The sequence below is a fragment of the Myxine glutinosa genome, chromosome 9 (assembly GCF_964187855.1).
Source record: "Myxine glutinosa chromosome 9, kmMyxGlut1.1, whole genome shotgun sequence".
NCBI classification, from domain to species: Eukaryota; Metazoa; Chordata; class Myxini; order Myxiniformes; family Myxinidae; genus Myxine; species Myxine glutinosa.
In genome coordinates this window covers 134,311,080-134,325,653 of record NC_136269.1, presented here as the reverse complement: position 1 = coordinate 134,325,653, position 14,574 = coordinate 134,311,080, and the positions used below count along the sequence as shown (strand labels likewise).

At 48.9% G+C, this 14,574-nt stretch overlaps 1 protein-coding gene across 2 annotated transcripts in view; it reads right to left on the bottom strand.

Annotated features, from left to right (window-relative positions):
• The window catches only part of NDUFV2 (NADH:ubiquinone oxidoreductase core subunit V2), a 41,863-nt gene that overhangs the window by 20,998 nt on the left and 6,291 nt on the right, over positions 1–14,574 (bottom strand). For both annotated transcript variants that reach the window (XM_068100052.2, XM_068100053.2), the window contains exons 2-3: positions 741–809; positions 62–124 (exon numbers count right to left, since the gene is read on the bottom strand). In XM_068100052.2, coding sequence (XP_067956153.1) covers positions 62–124; positions 741–809 — 132 coding nt within the window. The remainder of the gene's footprint in view (positions 1–61; positions 125–740; positions 810–14,574) is intronic.

Below are 14,574 nucleotides of genomic sequence, written 5' to 3'. Positions count from 1 at the left end.
ACCCAACATCAAATACAAGGTCGGGTTATCATCTGACGTTACCATTCTTGGGATTGTTCACCTTGTAATTCTCAATTGTAAAATCGAATGCAGTGTCGGCATTGTTTTCAGGCGTGTCTCTGTGCTTTAACAAGAAACAAACAAAAAGAAGGATTATTCACAATGAATTACCATACCACATTACACCATTCTTTTACTCCTTTTAAAATATGCACCATTAACAAGTGAATCCAACTTTATAGAGAATTCCCTGGAGGTTTAGTGGAGGAAGCAGTGTCTTGCCTTTCCGAGTCCCCGATTGGCTGTGGAACATTTAGATCATGTGACATGACGAGGTGAGGGTTTGTGTCACAATAAGGTCGGATTTTTTTTTTTTTTTTTTAAACTGTGAGTAACAAGGTTACAAATGAAGAAGTTAACCCAACCTTATCCAAGGTGGATGGTGAAGTTAACCATACCAAATCCCAAGGTGCATGGCGAAGTTAACCATACCTAATCCAAAGGTGGATAGTGAAGTTAACCATACGTAATCCCAAGGTGGATGGTGAAGTTAACCCAACGTAGTCACAAGGTGCATAGTGAAGTTAACCATACCTAATCCCAAGGTGCATGGTGAAGTTAACCCAACCTAATCCCAAGGTGGATGGTGAAGTTAACCATACGTAATCTCAAGGTGGATGGTGAAGTTAACCAAAGCTAATCTCAAGGTGGACGGTGAAGACCTCATGAAAGTGCCTTACCACAAACAATGCTCCACCACTGCGCAATGCGCTGCTGTGACATATCATCCGCTTGTGTACTTCACAGTGCTGTGGAAATACCATAAGAGAAACAAATGTAGTGAAGAGGTAATTAACTTAATAAATTCAGGTGCACATGAGACCCGAATGCAAATTTGTATCATTTAGGGAGGAGCAGTTACACCAGATAGATACATCCCTCCCTCTCACCCCTCCCGTCCCCACAATAAATCAGAACTTATCCAAGACACCACTATGCAATGGCCTACTCTTTTCAAAAGGCACCATGTGGTCTTTAACCTACACCAGTAAATGCTAGCAAATGATATATATATATATATATATATATATATATATATATATATATATATATATATATATATATTGCGGATCTCGGTTTACGGCGCTCCCCTTACCGAGGGGGGTTTATTCCCCTCGTCTATTAAGCTGGCCGTCCGAGTCCGAGAAGATATCACGCTCCTCCCGGTCGGAAGCAGGGCGATACTTCTGCCCGAGCCACGGACAAGATGGAATGTTGCCGAGAGGTTTAGCAATCCGAAGCTCGAGTCGTTAGCAATAAAACTAACCCGATTCTGAGCGGTTCTAATCATGCCACAGGTATTCAATTGGGAAAAGACGAAGACGATCGGACGAGAGGAAACCAAAAGGTAAGGAAAGAACAAATATAATTTATTATGTACACTAACGAAGAGGAAACGAAAGAAGGGAATATACACGAAGAAGGAAATAAAAGGACATAGGGCAAGCTTATCTAAACAGTCTTAACTTATCACGACCCGAGGACAAACAGATAGACTCACACGGAATGGGAGCTGGTAGGGGAGGAAGGTCCAGGCAGATGGTTCCAGGCGATGGGATCCGTCCAGGCTCCGGGTCCACGGGCGAATAACGGCAGGCACCTTCGCGTATCGTTGGCGCGCGACCGGACCTTACATATGCGAGGGGCTGGAATGCTGCGTACGTATAGCGTGCCGAACGCTCTCAAAACCAATCGGCAGTTCGTATCAAACGATCCTCTGCGCAGTTCCTCATCAAAGGGCTTCCCTCGCGCAGTTCTCTTGGTGTCTGCCGATCATTCGCTCATCTCCCCCGCATCTCCCGAAGTAGTCCGCGGCGGCGCTTTTATTACAAGCCTCGCGTATCAAGCCGTGTCCGCTTCGCTCCGCCTACTCGTGAACACGCATCGGCCCGGATTGGTCGCGAGGGTTCATTGGTACCTCCCCTCGTGATGCGTTGATGGGGCCACGCCTATGTTCCTGGCCGCTCCTCCCTTCTTCTCCCACTCTGCCACGTGGCTTATGGCGGCGGGCAGGAACAAACCAAAAGGCAGCGACGACGGCAATACGATTATGTGGCAGCATTGGGAAGGACAAGCCCCGTTGAAGGTGCTACTGGCACTTTGGAGAGAGAGAGAGATTGGGGATAATTGAAGGGGCCTAGGTTATTTGATTAATACAACGCAGATTCAACTATGGGAAACAGATCCTTTCCTGAAACACATACTAATGAAATAACTAAAGAAGAAGCCTATGGTGTGCTACGTGTTGCTCGTGGCCTAACTAGGGTGCGACCTTTGACCTTTACACCAAAAATGGGAATATTTACAGAGGATTATTTATAAGGGAATATTACAGATATTTACAAAGTGGAGGGTTCTAAAAACCACAACACTGCACCCTCATTACCTCCAGAGCCGTCCCGGCCCGAAATAACTTTAACTTAGTGTGACACTCAGTTGTGGTAACCCTCTACTATTAACTTCACCCTGAGTGCGACATTTTAAAAACAACTAAGTATGTCCCGCCTGCTGCGTTGCATTCTATCTAACTGATTCACGCCCACAGGATAACCGAATCACGGAATTAATTCTCAAAACTAAACATTGACGGTGGGCAGCATTACTTACAAAGACACTATTTGGTATTTACAACGCGAACCCAGGACCTGTCTTTTGGGAAACAAAAGAAGATTTTTTTGATAAGAGGAAAGGCATACACTGCACTGCACCAATACCACCAGCACCAATAAGCACCAAAGCACCATCCAGTGCACAGTCATCACATTTCAATAATAATGATCAGCAGATGACGTCTTCTCTTCTGGGCTGATGTTTCTGGACGACTTCTTGCTTGCTGCCTATTTGGTAATAAAAGGGCACAAAACGCGTCCACTTTTTAATTATGGCCAGTAGGGGCCAACTAAGGGTGGTCCACCTGCATGGCTTAGGTGCCACCTTTACCGTCGTCCGCAAGCAAGATCTTTCTGGCCACAATGGCCGGTCCCCAGCAGAGGTGCCAGGCCCCAAAACCTGGGGTCCATGAATGTGGTGCTCGGCCACAGACCTGTGGTCCATATGGTGGTGCTCGGCCACAACAACGTGCGGTCCATAAGTATGGTACCGGTCCAGGCAGGCAGCAGCGAGGGTGCGGGCACACAACTGCGGGCACCTGCACACTTTCCCCTCGGTACCCAAAGACCACGGTCCATGAGTGGGGAAGGAAGACAAAGCAGGGTTAGCGGGGTGCAAGGGCGCAATAGTACACATTAACACGAGGTAATGCAGAGGTGAGGTGCGCCGGAGAGAGAGCCGAGAAAGCTCGTCCCTACCGTACGTTCCCCCCCTGTCACCTAATCTACCCTTGCCCCTTACCCCGTATTTACACAATTTACAAATCCGTCGCTAACATCCTGTCTTCCCCATATCTCCCCTAATTCCAAATTCGTCATTGATCCCTCTAAACCCAATTTGCCACCAATCAATCCCTCATCAATCCCTCATAAGGAGGAAGAGATGGAACATAACAAGCACAATGTCACCCCCACGTCATGATGCATCTTACATACCAGACATTTGCACAAACCGGTGGTGTGGAGTCCTGTCACCCTGGTGAGTGGATGCGGATGGTGCGAAGAGACCTTCAATCCTAACTACCTTCTAAATGACTAACACTTTTACTCTACCCGGGGTATTTCCCTGCCAAACCATTTGCCATCTTACACTATGTGGTTCTAAGAACCGAACTCCCATTGAACAAACTGTGGTGCTCACCAATTTGGGGTCTCACTCCCCCGATTCTTCACCCTGTGCCCTCGCACAATTTCCGGGCTGGGTCGTGTGGCGCTCCCAGCAGGTCCGCTCACCTGCACACCTCCGCCACTGCAGTTGTCTCCCGAGCTTACCTGCTCCTTACCCTAACCTACCTGGGGAAGGCCCTCTGGCGCTCTCACCCCCTATCGCCCTCTCTGGCGTCGGGCTACCCGGGTCCGTCCTCTGGATCCTCAGGCCCCATTGAACAACTACTGGCTCCCAGAGCCTACCTCCGGCCTCACCTGGCCGACATACTAACAGTGGCGGAGTGTCCATTTAATCTTTCTCACTAACAGGCCACACGCCCAGCCAATTTACTCTACTAATGCACCCAACAGAACACTCCTGTGCAACTACCCGCACCACAGATGCCAATATCCAACCACAATTTACCTACTCCCTCTACTTACTTTTAAACTACCCTCCCCTGGTACTCGTGAAGGGGTCCATCTTCCCCATCCACTCCTTTCGCACCAACCACTCCACTCCACGTATTCCACACTACTCACTCCACACCATCCATTCCATACTCCATGTATTCCAGACCATTCACTCCATACTCCATGTATTCCATACCAGCTATTCCACACGACCATTCTCCATACACCTGTACTTGCACACCTTGTGCCCACACACCTGGTGGCACTTGCACACCTGGTGGCACTTGCACCCTCCTTTCCTCCAGGCGCATTCATTCAATACAACGCACAATCACACTTTTCACAATACTCTGCTCAATCACTTCAACCACACACACTGCATCATCTGATCTACCTAGTTTTCCCTTTAACTTAGTGCTTCTTGTCTTCCCTTATACTATTGCACATCCCACGTCGTTATCATCCATCTAATCTCTCTATGTCCCCTCTACAATTACATGTCGCTACTTAACTCTGCAGTTACCTATTGTCATCTTTCTAGATCGTACATTATCCAAAGCCTCCCTGGCTTGGTTTTCACAGCCATACGCCATAAATCCTATTGCTCATTTGCCCCCAAGATGTGATGTGAGGGATGGTAAATCTACCATCCCTCTACACCATATACCGTTTGCCATCAATTCCCAATCACACTATCACTATCGCCCAATTGCTCTCTCTCCTCGTGTCTCGCACAAAATTTACAGTTTTCCCCCAGACAAGGACAACGAGAGAGTGCATCGGCATTCCCATGGGCCTTCCCATGGGCCTTCCCGGCCCTATGGGTCACATTAAAATCGTACTGCTGCAACTTTTCCAACCACCTTGCAATTTGGCCCTCTGGTTCCTTGAACCGAAGGAGCCATTGCAAGGAGGAATGGTCAGTTCGAACCAAAACTTTCCGCCCGTACAAGTATGGGTGGAAATGGTTCATGGCAGCCAGCATAGCCAATAGTTCCTTGCAAGTGACGCAATAATTTCGTTCGGGCCTACTCAAGGCCCAACTATAATAAGCAATCACTCTCTCCACGCCCTCCTGTGTCTGAGACAAAACTGCCCCCAATCCTTCCTGGCTTGCATCCGTGTCCAGGGTAAAGGTCCCGTCACTAGTGGGGTAAGCTAGAATGGGTGCGGATGTCAAACACCCCTTCAATGCGAGGAAGGCCTCTTGGCACTCCCTTGTCCAATTGAATCTCGTCCCCTTCTCCGTAAGCCGGTGAAGGGGCAGGGCCAACTCTGCAAATTTCGCCAGAAAGCGCCGGTAGTAGGAGCAGAGTCCCAAAAATCCCCGCACCTCCTTGATGGTACGTGGTGCGGGCCACTCCTCTACCGCTGTAATTTTGCCTGGGTCTGTTTTTACCCCCTCGCGACCGATAACGTGACCTAAATAGGCCACCTCTCTTGCGAACAAAGTACATTTGCTCGGACTCAATTTCAGCCCTGCCTGTCTGAGGCACCCAAACACCTGGTCCAAATTAGCTATGGCTTGGGGGAATGTTTTAGCATGTACCAGGACGTCATCCAGGTACAGCAGGCATGATTGCCATGGCATGCCGCCTAGTACATGCTCCATCAATCGTTCAAAGGTGGCGGGGGCGTTACACAAACCAAACGGCATCACAGCGAACTGATACAGCCCCTTACCTGTGGAAAATGCCGTTTTCTCCTTCCCTGCCCTATCCATCTCCACCTGCCAATACCCACTCTTGAGGTCTAAAGTTGAAAACCAATTTGAGCCCGCTGTAGTGAAATCGTATTAACGCTGAACCCAGGTGATGCTCGCTGCTCGCTGACACCGCTAGGGGGGCGCGGCTATAAGACCCGATGCGGCCGCTGCTCTAGGCGACTTCTCCTGTGACATGTTACAATGACTAGTAGACTCGCTAACGGTACGTACCGCATAGAATATTACGCTTGCTTTCATTGAACTATATTATGGATTGACCTATGTGATGCCAAACCTTATTTCTATTGCATTCCTGTATTTGCAGAATGATGTCAAAGGTCTTAATGGAATTAAACCAAAAGATGGACTAAAGTTGTGGACTTGAATGATTTCCACAACACCCGCAACGGCATCGAGGGTATCGTCAATTCTTGGCAGGGGATATGAGTCCTTGAGTGTCACGTTGTTTAGCTGGTGATAGTCCACGCAGAAACACATGGTCCCATATTTCTTTTTGACCAGCACAACAGGTGACATCCAAGGACTTCCCGAGGGCTCGATGACACCTGCCTCAGGGGGTTTTTTTCTACCTGCTCGTCAGATTCCTCCCTCTTGCTCCAAGGGAGCCGTCGGGCGGGCTGACGAATAGGCCGGGCCTCACCGGTGTGGATCTGATGTTTCACCAGGCCCGTATGTCCAATATCCTCGGGGGACAGGGAGAAGATATCCAAATGGGATCCAATTAATTTGTGTTAGGCCTCCCTCTGGGTACCTCCCAACTCTACACTACTTCGATTTACCATCTCGCAAATGGGATCGGGCCAATTCCTAGTACTTATTGAAGGCTCCCCCTGGGGCCGGCTCGGCTGGACGTTCTCGCCCCTCACTGCCGCGACTTCCTTAACTGGGGTGCAGCCAGCTACCTTCGTGCCCCTTACTATAGTGCGTGGTTCTGTACTAATATTAATTACGTGGACGGCCACCACCGGCCCGTCCGTTTTTACGAGGGTGTGGCCCACGATTAAACCCGGGATGGACTGCGCTGCCACCGGTTCGACCAGGCCGCAGGACTCCTGCCATGTTGGGCGAGCTGACCATCGGGCCGGCATTATGGCGTTGGCCCTCGGAGGGATGGTTACGGCCTCGGAAGCCTCCAGCTCCGTCCTCTCGGCCGTGCTCACCCCCTCCAATGGTAGCTCCTCTACTCCCACTTGCAGGGTCCCCCGGCACAAATCGATTTTACAACCGCTGGCAGTCAACAAATCCAACCCGATTAAGATTGGGTCGCACACCTCCGCCACCCAAACTTCTATCTCCCTCTTTACTGACCCCAACTTGAGGGTTACAAAACCACGCCCTATGATGGGGGCCGTTACCCCGTTAGCCAGCTGCAAACTATAATTTTCCAGACGCTGGATTTTATCCCAGCCGTCCGCACTCGAATTAAGGATCACAGGGCTGATGATCGTGGCGCTAGCTCCTGTGTCCACTACGGCGTCTACCCCCACGCCGGCAATTTTGCACCGAATTGTTAGGCTACCTGTACCAATTTGGCCACAATGAATGACCTGTCGCGTCAATGAGGGCGCTTCACCATCCCCTACTGCCGAACACGGCCCTGTATGTTCGGCACATTCTAGTTTCCCGGGCCCTGGCGGGGGGGGGGGGGGGGGGTGTCTGGGTTCGGCTCGTCCGACCCGTTCGAGGTGGAGTTGATGGTCTCGGCTGTTCGGGTCCGTCCCGGCGCGGAGCTTGACACTCTCGCGCCCGGTGACCCAGCCGACCACAATTATAGCACCTCACCTGGTGAGGTGCTTGCCTCCGGAATTCCAAATTCCCCCCCCCCCGAATGTCCGAATTGGGCCATTTGCCACCTCCGGGGCCGCCTGCCATGGTCCAGGTCCCGCCAGGCGCTGGTTCACCAGCCTCCTCACCATGCTCTCCAGGTCAGGACCCCCTTCGGGGGCGGGCCCCCTTGGGGGGCCACCTCCCATCGCGGGTCCTACCTGGCGCACCGCCACGGTGTGGCGCTCGCCTCCCCGAGCCAGGGGCCTCGCTGCTTCCCAACGAGCCGCAGCATCAGCCACCTGGCTCAAGGTCTGCGGGCGCCACATGGCGAGCTGTTGTCGGAGCTCCGGATCCGGGAAGGCCTGGATAAAGTGATCCAGCGCCAGGCTTTCCTGGGAACCCGCTGCCATGTCCGCATGTGCAATCCCTACTGCGCGGCGAATGTCATGGCAAAGTTCCCCGATGGTCTCCTGGGGCTTGCGTTTTCGCTGCGCAAGCTGAGCTTTAACAAGCTCGCTCTGCTGTTCGATGCCGAATCGGTTAATTAAGGCCGCACGGAGGGCTGGCAGGGTGAGAGCACCCGGCGGTAACGCCGTCAGCACCTCCGCCGCCGCGCCACGCAGTGCCCCCACAAGGTGTACTCCACCTTCGTCCGGATTCCAACCGTTACCCCTACACACATACTCAAACTGCGCCAGGTACGCCCGCAGAACACTCTTGCCGTCATACGGCGCGAGTGGGACCTTGTGGGTGCCCGAAGGCCGGACCCCGTGCGTCGCTCCTTGCGGGGTTAGCGCGGGGCCGAAACGTTCGGGCCCCCACAGTACACTATCCCGGGGGGGGGGGGGGGCTCTCGTACAACCCCCGTCCCTCTGAAAACTACCCCTGTCGGTGTCGATGCCTGGGTCGCCCTCCCGCAACCCGCTACCCACTCCATACTCGCACACCCTTGCTCACCAATATCTCTCGCACTCCCCATGGTCGGACATCCTTGCATGCATCCTCTTTCCACGCACTCTGCACCAGTCGCACACCTCACCAGTGGCCTCTCACGAACGCCCGGGTCTAGACCAACACCCAAGCTCGCTGAACCTCCCCTCACACCATATATATTTCCGAACATATCGCCACTCACCTCGGCGCCTCTTCCTCATCGCTCCTCCTCCACCACCTGCAAACTCTTTATCTGGTTAGCAAGTACATCATCACGATTTGAGCACAGACCTTGCACCAATTCCATCACCTCCTCCTTAATCTCTTTCTTAGTCTCCCTCCATCTCTTCTTAATTTCACTTACCCCCTCTTCCACTTCCTCTAACTTCTGCTTCACCTCGTTTATTTCCCGGTGCGCCCCCTCAATTTCTTCCTCTAATGCTACCTTGGTCGTCTCTATGTGCTTCCTCATTTCTCGTTCTTTCGTCTCCATCGTCTCTTCTACCACCTCCTCCAACCTCTTTGTGAGTCCCTCGTGTACCGTCTGACATTCTTTCTTCGTCGCTATTAGTTCTTTCTTTATCTCCTTCTGTGTCGCTTTCAGCCCCCCTATCACGGCTGTGTTCCTTTCCACCTGCTCCCCTAACTCCTTTTGTCCCACTGTCAGCTGCTCTCCTCCTCACATCAGATCTTCTATGCCCCCCTGTAACCTAGCCATGCTGTTCCTCACCTCTTTCTCCGTGCGCTCCTCACCCTGCTTTACATCGTCGCGTACTCCCGCGACCTCTTCGCTCACCCCGCGCCTTATATCCTCCCCCATCTCTCCTATTTCCTTAGTGGATGCCGCCCTCATTTGTTCCAGCTCCCCCTTGTGGGTGTCCAATTTGGTTTCTAGCCCGATTTTTACCTCCTCTATCTGCTCTCCCCCATTTGTTTGATTTCCTGGGCGGATTGCTCCCCTATTTCCCTCAATTTGCCTCCCATCTTGTCTTCTAACCCCGTTAACCCATTCTTCCTCCCTTCCATTTGGTTCTCCTGGGCGGCCATTCTGTTTTCCAGCCCCGTTAACTCTTCGTTCATTTGGCTACTCACGTCCTCCAATTGGCCCCCTAATCCTCCCAATTTGCCTTCTAGCCCCCCAATTTGGCTTTCTAATCGCTCCCCCATTCTATCTTCCAAATTACTTAACCCGTCTCTCAATCCCCCAATTTGGTTTTCTAATCCCCCAAATTTGACTTCTAGGCCCCCAATTTGGTCTCCCATATCATTCCTCAATTCATTTCTCAATCCCCCAATTTGGTTTTCCAATTGCTCACTGGTACCCCTTGTTTCGTCCCTCATTTCCTGACTGATTCGCTCACACCGAGCGTTCATCCTTTGCTCTGACTCCATCATACAAGCCCTGAATTGTGCCATAAGGACTTGCAGATCCACAACCCCTACTTGCGCAGCGGGCGCGGCCCATGTCGACATGTGCGAGGCGCCGCCATCTTGTGCTGCCGCGACCACGTGCGAGGTGCCTCCATCTTGTGCGCCTGCAACCCCCTCTACCGCACCTTCTTCAACCTCCTCTTCCATTGCTCCCACTGCCTCCCTGGGGTCCTGGGTTGACTCTAACCCCTCTTCTATCTCCCCCACCGGCATCCGATCGCCTTGACGATCCATGGCACGACTATAATTTGGTTTTTAATACTAGATTTCGGCCGCTCGTAATTTCGACCAAATTCTTTAAGATGGATTAGAATTTGGTTCGGGTCCAATCCCACTCCCCGACACCAATTGTTACGGCCAATAGCACAATTGGTGTCCAAAATTTGGTCTAAATAAATTTAGTCCCAGGTTCTAAATCCCAACTCCTGACTAACAATTGTTGCGGATCTCAGAGTATGGCACTCCCGTTAGCAAGGGGGGGTTAATCCCCTTGTCTTGTTAAGCTGGCCGTCTCCGGTCCTGGAACTATCCCACTCCTGACACCAATTGTTGCGGATCTCGGTTTACGGCGCTCCCCTTACCGAAGGGGGTTTATTCCTCTCGTCTATTAAGCTGGCCGTCCGAGTCCTAGAAGATATCGCGCTCCTCCCGGTCGGAAGCAGGGCGATACTTCTGCCCGAGCCACGGACAAGATGACATGTTGCCGAGCGGTTTAGCAATCTGAAGCTCAAGCCGTTAGCAATAAAACTAACCCGATTCTGAGCGGTTCTAATCGTGCCACAGGTATTCAATTGGGAAAAGATGAAGACGATCGGACGAGAGGAAACCAAAAGGTAAGGAAAGAACAAATATTAATTTATTATGTACACTAACGAAGAGGAAACGAAAGAAGGGAATATACAAGAAGAAGGAAATAAAAGGACATAGGGCAAGCTTATCTAAACAGTCTTAACTTATCACGACCCCAGGACAAACAGACAGATTCACACGGAATGGTAGCTGGTAGGGGAGGAAGGTCCAGGCAGATGGTTCCAGGCGATGGGATCCGTCCAGGCTCCGGGTCCGCGGGCGAATAACGGCAGGCAGCTTCGCATATCGTTGGCACGCGACCGGACCTTACATATGCGAGGGGCTGGAATGCTGCGTACGTATAGCGTGCCGAACACTCTCAAAACCAAACGGCAGTTCGTATCAAACGATCCTCTGCGCAGTTCCTCATCAAAGGGCTTCCCTCGCGCAGTTCTCTTGGTGTCTGCCGATCATTCGCTCATCTCCCCCACATCTCCCGAAGTAGTCCGCGGCGGCGCTTTTATTACAAGCCTCGCGTATCAAGCCGCGTCCGCTTCGCTCCGCCTACTCGTGAACACGCCTTGGCCCGGATTGGTCATGAGGGTTCATTGGTACCTCCCCTCGTGACGCGTTGATGGGGCCACGCATATTTTCCTGGCTGCTCCTCCCTTCTTCTCCCACTCTGCCACGTGGCTTATGGCGGCGGGCAGGAACAAACCAAAAGGCAGCGACGACGGCAATACGATTATGTGGCAGCATTGGGAAGGACAAGCCCCGTTGAAGGTGCTACTGGCACTTTGGAGAGAGAGAGAGAGAGAGAGAGAGAGATTGGGGATAATTGAAGGGGCCTAGGTTTGATTAATACAACGCAGATTCAACTATTGGAAATAGATCCTTACCTGAAACACATACTAATGAAATAACTAAAGAAGAAGCCTATGGTGTGCTACGTGTTGCTCGTGGCCTAACTAGGGTGCGACCATTGACCTTTACACCAAAAATGGGAATATTTACAGGGGATTATTTATAAGGGAATATTGCAGATATTTACAAAGTGGAGGGTTCTAAAAACCACAAATATATATTACAGTATTGCGTAATCAAACGGTATAATGTCGAATGAGTTCACAACGCAGTGTCTGCACAAGATCATAAGGATCTTTCAGAACTGAAAATGTGCAAAGAGGGTTAATAATGCACAAGTTCAAGACGTCATCTGTACATTCAATTGTGCTACATGATACGCATGACCGCATTATTTTAAAGCACGAGTTCTGAAATTCAAATAGTCTTTCAAACATGATTTTTAGCATTTAGACGAAAGAGTGGAAATGTAAAAATGGGTACCCAAAATTGTTCTGTTCCTGAATGTAAATCAGGCTCATGATGATATGGGATATACGAGAAATATCAACGAACCGTGGGCCTTTCGTTCGGCCCATATTGGTGGTAGTTTTTGTGGTACGGACTGCAAGATACAGTATCAACTTTTTGGAAGAGTTGATCAGGAAGTTCTCCAACTGTTTCATAGTGCAGAGGCACACTCGGTTCTCCCAGGTACGTTTACAAGTATTTTCAGCTTCTTTAAAAGTTTTTTTAGTCGTTTCATTGTACAATCCTTGTCTGGGAGGCATGAAATACATCCAGGCCATCCCGATTCACTTCTTCACTTCCGTAGTGTGTTCAAAAAGTATCCGACCTTTATTTTTCGTGCGTAAAAAAAGAAGAAGCTAGGGAGGCGTTGATTGGTGCACGTATGTAGGCGATCCTAATGCGCACGTGTGAATTTTTTCCCACCTGCAGAAGCTGTCATTCGACGGCAGACCGCCGATGAGTGAGGACATGTAAGTGAGCGCCGTCGGATTTTAGTTTTTGACAAAATGACGGAAAAACTTGAACAACGCTACTGCATCAAATTTTGTGTTTTTTGGCCTCGGGGATGTTGGATGCTTCCATTGTGATGACTGCAACTTGGTTTCTGGGTCGTACCCATAAACCCAGGACTCATCGCCAGTGATCACTGTGTTGAGGAAGCTGGGATCGCTGTTAAGTCTCCAGCATGTCCTGTGCGATCTCCAAACGGAGTTGCTTCTGCTCAATCGTTAGCAGCTTTGGTACGTACTTCACTGAGATTCTCCTGAAGCCCAAATCCTCCTTCATAATGGAATGAACGGTGTTGAATCTTGCGGATCGTTTCCACTTGGGAATCGCCAAGCTTTACACAAAATTTGATGCAGTAGCGTTGTTCAAGTTTTTCCGTCATTTTGTCAAAAACGAAAATCCGACGGCGCTCACTGACATGTCCTCACTCATCGGCGGTCTGCCGTCGAATGACAGCTTCTGCAGGTGGGAAAAAATTCACGCGTGCACATTAGGATCGCCTACATACGTGCACCAATCAACGCCTCCCTAGGTTCTTTTTTTTTACGCACGAAAAATAAAGGTCGGATACTTTTTGAACACAGTAGTAGATCGATGTTACTTATCTTTCTCTCTCCACTTGTGTGTGTGTGTGTGTGTGTGTGTGTGTGTGTGTGTGTGTGTGTGTGTGTGTGTGTGTGTATATATATATATATATATATATATATATATATATATATATATATATATATATATATATATATATATATATATATATATATACACATATATATATATATCAGTCACTATGCGACTGATATATATATAAAATCAAATTTATATATATATAAAATTCTTCATTGATTTATATATATATATAATTTATATATATATAAAATATATTTATATATATATAAAATATTGATATATATTTCATTGATATATATTTATATCAATATCTTCATTGATATATATTTATATATATATAAAATCAAATTCTTCATTGCATTCTTTATAGCTCCAACCTAATTTAAATAAGCCAGAAATATTATTATTATCATCAAAGGTACCAAACTATTTCTGGTTTATCCAAGATTTTGTTCATTTTCAAGATTCGAGAAATTGCATTGCCAATCAGCTGATGGAAAACCAGCACCGGCATTCTATTTTAGACCCGCACCAGTCTGCTTTCGAACAGCTAAACAGCACCGAGACCGACTTCCCGAAGGTCACAAGGCATGAAAAGTGGAGCAAGGATCAGCTTATAACCTCTGGGCCTATCAAATGATTGTGACAGGAAAAAAATAGGACGTATAGTCAATTATCAGGTCCTTTCCATGGAGAAACAAGTTAAACATCAGCAATCCGCGATTCTTTAAATAGCGGGCATCTCGCATCAAAAAAAGAACCGCTGGTAGCTCGTGCTGTAAAAATGGCTTCCTAAAGTTAACGTGTCAACTAGTCCCTGACAGAGGGTATAACTCACATATCTGTCATAAAAATATTTTCTGCATTTACATCTTAAATGTCAATGGTGGTGAAAACCAGGAAAAAAAGAAGAAAAAAAAAAGCTTTAAACAGTTCAACTATTAAACAGTCCCCCAACTCACAGTCTTTAGAAACAAGGAGTAGCCGAGGTCTACGAGCGGCAAATTTGATTGGTCGTAATGATGTAAAATGCTGTAATATTGCGTAAAAAGTGCTGCTAAGCGGAAGGGTTTTGAAAGTGACAAAAAGGCGATTTGTTTTCTACAGTGTTCGTTCAAGTATATATTTCAAATAAAATAAAACAATGATTTTAGAGGGTTGAAAAAAAAAAAATCCAAAAGTTTACCGCCG